The 9,763-nt window shown below is 37.1% G+C and overlaps 2 protein-coding genes across 2 annotated transcripts; both read left to right on the forward strand.

Annotated features, from left to right (window-relative positions):
* Positions 1-1,331: 1,331 nt before the first annotated feature.
* LOC133530836 (uncharacterized) lies at positions 1,332-5,952 on the forward strand. Its single transcript, XM_061868889.1, has one exon. It carries the CDS (start codon positions 2,426-2,428, stop codon positions 5,168-5,170), a length of 2,745 nt encoding a protein of 914 aa, XP_061724873.1. The 5' UTR covers positions 1,332-2,425; the 3' UTR covers positions 5,171-5,952.
* A 156-nt stretch (positions 5,953-6,108) lies between these two features.
* LOC133530868 (uncharacterized) lies at positions 6,109-9,078 on the forward strand. Its single transcript, XM_061868925.1, has 2 exons — positions 6,109-8,879; positions 9,062-9,078. The coding sequence occupies exons 1-2, from the start codon at positions 7,085-7,087 to the stop codon at positions 9,076-9,078; spliced, it is 1,812 nt and encodes a 603-aa protein (XP_061724909.1). The 5' UTR covers positions 6,109-7,084.
* Positions 9,079-9,763: the final 685 nt, after the last annotated feature.

Genomic DNA, 9,763 nt, shown 5'->3' on the forward strand with positions numbered 1-9,763 from the left:
CATGGGTCAAAATATATTTTGTTAATTTAACATATATTTAAAGCCGTTTTTAGGGTAAAAGTTAAATTTTAGGGCAATGTTTGGTTAATATAGAACGTATTACAAGCGTTTCAAAAAATTGGAAACAATAACCCTATTGTCACATGCGCCATGTGCAAGAGCTTCAAGACTTGACTTTTTTATTTTTGATTAAAACTATTTCGCTCTTGCAGCGAAATACAGAAGACAATATTGCTATCAAACTAAAACTGTCAATTCGAAAAATTATGTTGACAAACATATGTCTACAACAAAATTAAACGAAATTGCCGTGATATAAGAACTCAAGGAAATTCCATTACGCAGTTGAGAATGTAATGAAATCAGTGTTGTTGGTAAGTGTTATTACATGTTTGATATTCTTCCATCTTCATTCTTGATCCAAAAAGAGTCCTAGTATCTAGGCTGATTTTTAACCCCCGATGCAAGACGAGGGGTGTTATATATATGTTCGACGCCGATGTCTGTCTGTCTGTCTATCTGTCTGTCTGTGGCATCGTAGCTCTCCAAGGGATGGGCCGATTTCGATGCAGATGCAGTATAAAGAGTCTCAGCGCTTTTCCTAATGATGTTTGGCATTTCTGGCATAAAATGGATTTTATTTGCATTTAATTGGCGCAGGGGGTTTTTAATTTTTTAATTTAATAGTTATATGTATGATATTAATTTATAAAAAAACCACTTCCTTTGTGTTATGTTTATCGTTTAGTCAAAACTCCTTCATTCTCGATAGATCCAACCAGTAGATCCAAGATAGTTGTTTTCTCTAGAAATTTCAGTTTGTACACTCAAGGTTCATGTTGACGGTACGATGGATGCGAGTTCCTAAAGGCGAATACTAATTATTAACCTGTTAGCTCGATTACAAACTCGCTTGCGTTCTCACACCGTCAAAATTAGCCTTGAATGTATGCGGTATCATATCCATGTTAAATTAATACCGCAACTCGCATACGTTCGCACGTGCAAACGTATGTTAGCGGTTAAAGTTCACGCGTCACAAAACATTTTGCCGCTACCCGCCTCGCTGTCCGCTCCGCCGTTCGCTTTTCTGGGCGCTCGCCACTCTCGCGAACTGAAACGATAAACACGCTTGCAGCGTTTCAAGCTTTAATTAATTCTTAGCTAACGCTGCGTGCAGCGTCACGTAGAAAGAAAGAAATAATTGTATAGAATAACTCGCTGTAGGCAACGTGCGTAAACTGGATATCTGCGGGCGAGTTGAAAGTGTCGCCGTGAACAGCTAAAATCTAAGAAGTGTCGCCGTGAGCAAGTAAGGATCTCGCCGCGAGCGAGAAACGAATTTTTAATTATCACATTGGGGATTTGCGAGCGAGTTGAAAACGAGGCAAACGCGCAACGATCTCGCCGCGAGCGCGTAACGATCGCCCACAAATCGTGATAAGTCTAGTCTAGATAAGTCCCTGAGAGCGTGTGTCAATTTGAACACTTCCCGCTTAGAGCCTTATCGCTAGTGTGATAACGCTCACTTCCATAAGCATGTAAACTACATTGGCCTTGCCAATAACTACACTAATCCACCTATCCCATCCCTGTGGACCTTCTTTTACGCATAATTACAAAAAACGCAAATATCAACTAAACTACAATCATTTTATACCTACAGCCTCTGTTAAAACCAACACCGGCAACACCTACCCACGATACGACGTCGTCTCACGTTGCGGCGCCGTGCAACGGTACGGCGTTGTATCGCGGGGCCAACACAGATACCCACGATACGCCGTCGTATCGTGGGTATGTGCGTTGGCCCTTAGTTGCACTTATTACCCTTAGCGACGAGGCCATCAAGTGACTGACTGCCTGTAATCTATATTTATAACTGTCTGTATTCTGTTTTAAACATTATGCCATACGATTAAATACATAAAAGTGGCAATGATATATTATTTTAATTATAGAAACAAACACCGAAACCTTATAAGTATAAGGAATTACAGTTTCCGACATATAATATGAAATTTTCTAATATTTCTATGAAATTCTAACTTTGTGGAATTTTTCCGCAAATTGCACAATTGCACTTACATACTTCTGATTAGGACTTTGTGTTCGTAATTGTATTGACATAAACTATAATCATGAATGGAATAAGTAGAACCAGAAATCAAGTCAGCTAATATTTTAAAAACGGTTTGTGGATTTGAAAGTGTAGACTAAAAAGTTTTAAGTTTATAAGTATAGGTACTACATCATTGTCTTAATAAACTATCAAATTATGTGTTTTGGAAATGCTGCACTTCGACAGATATTTTGCCAGACATCAAAAAGGTTCTACGATTTTAGAGACATTCTGTAAATAGAAGCATTTGAAAAAGATGAATAGAATACAAACATTTTTGATTCCAGAAAGCAACGGCTGAAAATGGAAAGAGGAACCAAAGATGGGGGGAAAACCACAACGATACTGTATAAGAAATCTTTGAGTACACTCCGTGGGAGGAATTCTCGGCCGTCCTCCATAAGAACCCACAATTTTCCCAAAAGTGGAACACATCATTTGAAACTGCGGACTTCAGGAGATCACCTATATTATTGCGACGGTACCAAAGTCAAAAGAGACCTCAGCATCGAAACAGATGTATGTAGAAGGAGACGTAACGTCATAAATAGAGCAAGTAAATATTCGGATTCTATAAAATCCACATTTGCAGATGGAGACTCTTGTTGTTGCCTAGAGCCTGATGCGAAAGCCGTCAAGTTTCATAATGTAGACATTGTGTCACTAATTGTTGATAATTTTAGAGGTTTACTCAATAAATGGATTCGTGAGTACCTTTTAGACAGTTCCGATAATTTGCAGAGAATTGAAGCTATACGTGAATCTCTTCTGCAAAAATTTGATAAAAAACTATGTCGAGCTTCAAAATCTACATGTAAAAGTAGTTTGGACAGTAGGAGAAAAAGAGTGGGGCGTCAATATTTGACAAAAGATAGCATACCTAACTGTGAAACTTGCTCAAATTACACTGTGCCACTACAGAATAAAAGATGTGGTCTGATCTCTTCTCTAAGTCTTCCAAGAAATATAAATAAGCAGATCAATGCTTTTAGTAGCAAGAATATCTGGGTTCCTTTAAATAAACAATCAGATATAGCAGATTCGACTTTAATTCTAATTGCAATGTCGTCTCGGTCGTTTACTAAACGCTGCGCCACTTACAATGAACCTAAACCTTACATAGAAAGAAAACGATCTTTTGTAAACCTTCAAGGAAAAAAAACACTTTACAGATCGGTGACCAGTGAAGGACCAATATTTCTGCGACCTTCAACGGCAAAAGTGGAAACTATCAGTCTTGTTAGAAATATTTATGGCGATAGTGATGTTCAAATGCAACCCGAAACAAAAAATGATAAAGATACAATGACTGATGAGCATGGTTATGAATGTAGGTCATGCTCTAGAAGTAATAGCAGCAGGAAGTATTTAAGAAAATTAAAATCGTCTGGCTTATGTTTAAATAACATCAAATCCAGACATTTTACGTATTTGTATAGAAAAGCAAGCAAAAGGAATTCACGAAGTAATGAATTCATAAATCACTTCCAAACAATATTAAACTACTTTGAGCAATACGAAGGGCAAAAAAATGTAATACTTGATGTACATGTTAACGTCTCACCAGTTGAAAATCCAGTATCGTATCAAGAACACTTAAATAAAACTTGCAAACATCAATTTACCATTTCACCAATTAGTAAAGCAAATTGCGGATGTTTAGACACTTTAATGGAATCCCGGGAATCAGAATCCAGTTCGAAAGATAGTAAAAGTTCTGAAAATCATCCGGAGATAATATCACTCTTGGATGGTTCTGAAAGCAAAGCCAAGTATATCGTGGAGAATGAAAATAATTCCGAAGTTGTAGAAATTGTGGAACCTCAGCAAATTAATAATAATCCAGAATCATCTGCTTCGAATACTAATGCAGAATCCTTTATTTCGGATAATAAAATAAATATCTGTTACCAAATTGATTCACTAAAAAATGTAATAAAAGGTTTAACATTGACAGCGGAAAAATTAATCAGCGATCATATGCGAGAAAAAACTAATACTTCATGTAGGTCAACTCAAGTGGATGTTTATCATTGTCATGCGGCGGTCGATACATTAATTAAAAGCTTCCCAAATACATCAACTCCTATGAATTCAAACAATCAATCCAGTCAATCATATGCTATGTGGTATTCACAGAATCCTGTGATATTTGATACCGTTCCGGAGATGACGAAACAATTGATGAACGTAGAGATGGCGAATTATAAAACGCCAACAGGATGTTCGGATTTAAAAGCTATACCACATTCATCATCCGTATGTAATAAAAACAATGATTCGTTCAAGGACTTAAAGCCAGAAGACCAGGAAGACAACTTTTCCAAGTCAAGCTCTAATCAATCCAAAGGAATTCAATTTTCATGTAATATAGCCGGTATTAACCCTGGCTTAAAATTACAGACACAATCAAAAACCACAAATCCGTTCCCTATACTTGTAAAGAAACCTTCATTCTGTTACATAGAAAGTGAATCTCTTCTAAAAGTAACAGACATGACTTCTAAACCTGAAATTCCAATCCCGAAAGCGGTTAAAGAAGTAGGACTTTCTTGTTCTTTTGCTAGTCCTCCTTCACATTTTGAAATAATAGAGGAAAATGTGGCTCGTAACATAACACCGTATACTCGCAGTAGTATTAAATTATATAGTTGTGGAGATGGTTTCAGCAAACGTGAAATCTATGTATCTCCCGAGAGAGAACCGCGCTACTCCCAACGTATACAGAAGACATCTACAGCCCAATGTCAATCTGAAGAGCTTATGCAACAGTTTCATATAAACCAAGAAAGGTCTGAACTGTTAGATCAATACGATCAAAGTGACCAGCTAAAATCTTCTAAAAACTCGAGGTGCTTAAAATTTTTCAAGATAAGTCTCTTCTGTCTTATACTTTGTGTCCTAGTTGTTGCTGTAACTTTGGTCTCAGTGTACACTGATATCAAACAAATTTGGCAGAGAACGGTAAACAGCATTTGGACAACGGAAGCTATTTCGGCAAAAAATACGTCAGACTTACATTTATTACTATCTGAATTTGGTTTTTGATATTGTTTTGTTTTCGTAATGAGTAAATTTTGTTATTATGGTTATGTCCGACTTTTTTTAACATCCCAACAAAAATCAGTATAGCCATATTATAAACTATTTCTGAATATCTTCCCCAAACGAGCTAGTAGTAGGAGATACTCAGAAACGGGTATGTTCAAGTATCTTCTTATACCTACCCAAAATAGTTACTAATACATTCCTTTGGACTAATACATACAATCGGACATACTTACGTTTCCATATACTCGTACCTAACTTTCTCTTCCATGAAGATTATCTTTAGGAATAAGTTTTTGGCAAAAATTTCATTTTTGGTACAAGCTTTTAAGCTTTGGTACTACTTTTCTTTCCACAGGCAACTAAAATACCAAAGAGAATTTGAAATAGAAGTGTATTGTCAAAGAAAATTTTGTAGCCACAGTAAATGCCACCTTTCGCCTCATGATTCAAACTTTTAGAACGCCATTTGACTTTGATCCTTATTATTTCAGTGATATGTGTTAAATTTGTTAAATATCAAAAAGTGACGCCATCTTACAGGGCATGGGCTAAACTTTGTGGCGCCGTCGGTCGAAACGATGCCACCATACCATTGGCCTCTGATTTATTAAATTTGGACAACTTTGTTTTAGAAACCCTCACCACCATTTTCAACATATCTTTTAGCGAAAGAACAGGGACCCAGGCTAGCCTACCCATTAGGTTGGGCGGTCTGGGCAACCGCAAAATTTCCAGCGTGGCGCTACCCGCTTTCTTGGCTTCGGTACACGGTGCTCAAAACCTTAGCCTTTTCCCTTGAAGTCCTGGAGGCTGCGTGTACCGAAGCCAAGAACGAATGGTCTTTAACATGCCCTAATACAGACCCGCCTGTCAAACCATGGCCTCTCATGCAGCCGTAGTGCTGGAAGGATCCCTCGCCACGCCAGCCTCAACGACGTCATCCGAAGGGCCTTTGTCGGTGTCAAGGTACCGGTGGTCCTCGAGCCCAACGATCTGACCAGGGTCGATGGCAAGAGGCCTGACAGAATGACGCTGATGCCTTGGAGTATGGGTCAGCCACTTATCTGGGAGACTGGGATACCCTGCGTGGATACCCTGGCGCCGTACTATTCCAGGCACCAAAGTTGACGCTGGTGCGGCCGCATCCTCGGCCGAAAGCCCATATCGTTGGAAGTATGCCACACTAGGTAGTAGCTACATATTTGCGGCGTTTGGGGTGGAAATCCTGGGGCCGTGGGGTCCTAGCGCGCGTCGCCTCTATGAGGAGCTGTCAAAGTGCCTTATAGAGGCTTCTGGTAACCAGAGGGCTGGCCAAGATTTTGCTCAGCGGATCAGTATTGCCATCCAGCGGGGCAAATTTTTAATTTATAAGTTTTTTAAAAGTGTTTTATTATGTTTTACATACCTGGTTTTTGTTGTATCAATAATATAAATATTAAGATAGGTACATGATTAACAGAGGCCGGAATTTTCGTGGCATTTTTTAATTGTAGTAGTAGTAAAGCACTTTATTATATAAAAAGAAAAATAAAACAGGAAAGAACACACATCAATTGTACAAAGGCGAACTTATCCCTTTCAGGGATCTCTTCCAAATCTTTGAGCAATTAAGGAAGACTTGACGGTTGACATCAAAACTGTTCTAAACGGCATAAAAGAAAATAATAATTTAAGATTGAGAAATATTCTTAAATTATTATGACATTTATGACATTTTGATCGTTATCAATTTTTTTCACTCAAGTTGAAAGTATAATAAGAAATAATGTTTATTATAGTGGCTTATTATTATACTTTATTCTAATTTTTGTTGCAGTTGACAAGATTATTTTTAAAATCGTTTTATCGGAAAACTATGATCACTTAATATTTAAACTGGAAACAAAATATTTGCAACTAAAATCTGAAGAAATGAAGAGTCCAAATACGTTAAATTTACAAAAAAACAGTAATTCAAGTGTTAAAATAGGACCAACTGATACAGCTGAATTGAAGACGTTTTCAGTTAATATTGACTTCAAAATATCAAAGGAAAATGAAAAGAAAGAAACGACACTAAAAGCGAATAGTCACAGCGATGTAGCAAATAATTCAACTGATGAAGCACCTAAAATTATTTATAAATCTAGTAAACTAAAACGTAGAACGTTGAAGAAAACTGTTTGTTACAAACATTCGAATAAATTCAAAAAAACGAATAAACATAACGGTATAAAAAACATGAACAAGAAGATAAAGAGATGCGTTGCTAGAAAAGATGCAAACTTATGCGAAGTTCTGAACCAAATAAGCCCTGAGTCGTTATCTGAGTTAACATCTTCTTGTCAAATATTGAAACAAGTACCCGGAAAGGAAAGCTTACTTGATGATTGGAATTTGGCAGAAGAAAATATCGATGAAAATAGTGAAGATTTCACGCCATCATTATATTCGGTGGATTCGATGATGAGCAATTACAGCCAGAATACAATAACACATGCAATTAAAACAGAATCGTCTGAAACTGACAGTTTGGATAGATGTTCTGAAAGGTTTGTAATAAATGAACCAATGAAAGCAAATATCATCAACGTATCCAGAGCCCAGGTAGACAATATATCTTTTGGAAATACGAAAAGTTTAGATACTTTAACTGGAGAAGTTGATTTAACTGATAATATAGACGTTGGAGTTTGTCGTAATGACCGAGTAGCTCCACCGACTTCCAAGTCTATTGAAAGAGATCTCTTTTCAGATCAAACGGAACTGTTTACTTCTAGCGAAGCTAGTGTAGAAACTTTGGTAGACGACGGTAAGAAACTAAGGCCGTTTACTGAAAACGAATGCTTTTATCAATCGAGCTCGAACTCTTTTTCGCAATCTAGCATCACACTCCACGTGGATAATTTTGATATCGTATCAAATAAAAAATATGCAAAAATATCTTTATCTCACACTAAAACGCTTATGGATACAGTGAATGATATGGGTATGTTTCCGGAAATGACTGGACCTAGATCTTCAACTACGTTCAATGATGTTATCGTTGCAGAAAGATTAATAACCAGTTTTAAGTTATATAAAGAAACTAAGGATAAGCTAAACGGTAACTATAATCAAACTAACGATTCTAAAACTAAGCCTTTAAAGAGTGTTGCACAAAATGTAGACCCTGTACCAAAAACAAATTTCAAACCAAAAAACATTGAAAAGTTTCCTTTTAACGTCACTATGAATGATTCAAACACATGTACAAATGAATGCCAAAGTGACAAACCGTCTAGTTTATCTGAACTTTGGGAGAATTTGACCGCAGCTCTAGATACTCAACTTCAAAAACTAGAAAAATCACTCACTGATACAATTATAGCAGAAACGAAAATGTCGTTGAATATTTTAAGCAGATTTATGCAATTTGGTTCTGAAAAACACAACAAGGTTGATATTGAAAGTAATGTCAATGAAGTACTAAATCAACTGGACGAAGATTTGCAATGTAATATATTAGATGGACCTGTTAAACCTAATGTTACAAACGCAGATGTTTCTTTATCTGGTTTGTTATTTAATGTCACGAAGGAAGTACAATACAATTTGAAACCATCTTTTGAAATTCTGAAACCTGCAGTAAAATCCGCAGAGGATAGCCTAGATGTTTTAAGTGTAGAAGTAGATAAACCAGGTCCATCTGCTTCTTCAAGCCGTCATTTGAGACCTTCGTTTTCAGGTATTCGGTATTTTTTTAAAGAAAACGCGATAGTTTTGGTTGGCGCGCCGATTTTTCTTGTATCTCTAGTTTGCATTTATTTTATAATTGTTTTAATAGTGAATGGGATTTAACGTGTGATGACTTATCACTGTAAGATGCTTTTTGTAGAACATGTTTCAACTTTTTATATTTTTTTGTAGTTTTCGTGTGTCAATAAATTGTTTGGTAAATTAGAGTGTCCAACCATTTTAAACATTATTTACAGATAGTGATTTTAGATTTCGGCCACCAATCAATTTTCTTACTACTTAAGACGAGGCACTTTTCTCAAACTATTTAAGTATTTATTTTTTTAACTTTCTGTGACGCATCGTTAAACAATAAAATCTAAAAATGCGGCGCTTGCTGCTTCATCCCGATAGTTCGCGCGTTGTGCTTTGTGCAATTTGCTTTTACGCTCGCTTATTCTATACGGTCGTATGCGGCACAATTGAAGTGCGTGTTTAGAATAACCTACATAGATTAGAATTTAGAGTCTTGAATCGGTCATCGGTCCCATTTGCCTGTACAAAGAAAATGTGAAGTCGATTCCATGAATAACCGGTTCAACAAACAATACTTTCATGAGTTTGGTAAGTAATTTGGTAAGCGCCATGCTCGGTATCAAGCTTCAAGATCGAGTAAGGAATGTCGAGATCCGTCGTCGCACCAAGGTGCTAGACGTGGGTTGCGTCATTACTAACTTAAATGGAGTTGGGCGGGTCATGTTGCTAGGCAGAGTGATGGCAGGTGGCCTACAACGTTAACGGAATGATGGCCGCTTTCGGATGAAAGAAGCCCCTGGCGTTCGTTGGCTCGTTGGGTGGACGGCATTCGGAAGATTGCGGGTCACTTCTGGATGA

The sequence above is a fragment of the Cydia pomonella genome, chromosome 24 (genome assembly GCF_033807575.1).
Source record: "Cydia pomonella isolate Wapato2018A chromosome 24, ilCydPomo1, whole genome shotgun sequence".
Lineage (NCBI taxonomy): Eukaryota > Metazoa > Arthropoda > Insecta > Lepidoptera > Tortricidae > Cydia > Cydia pomonella.

What these genes read in the sequence shown, in the direction of transcription:
- LOC133530836 (XM_061868889.1), top strand. Translation starts at nt 2,426, where the DNA reads ATGGAAAGAGGAACCAAAGATGGGGGGAAAACCACAACGATACTGTAT.
- LOC133530868 (XM_061868925.1), top strand. Translation starts at nt 7,085, where the DNA reads ATGAAGAGTCCAAATACGTTAAATTTACAAAAAAACAGTAATTCAAGT.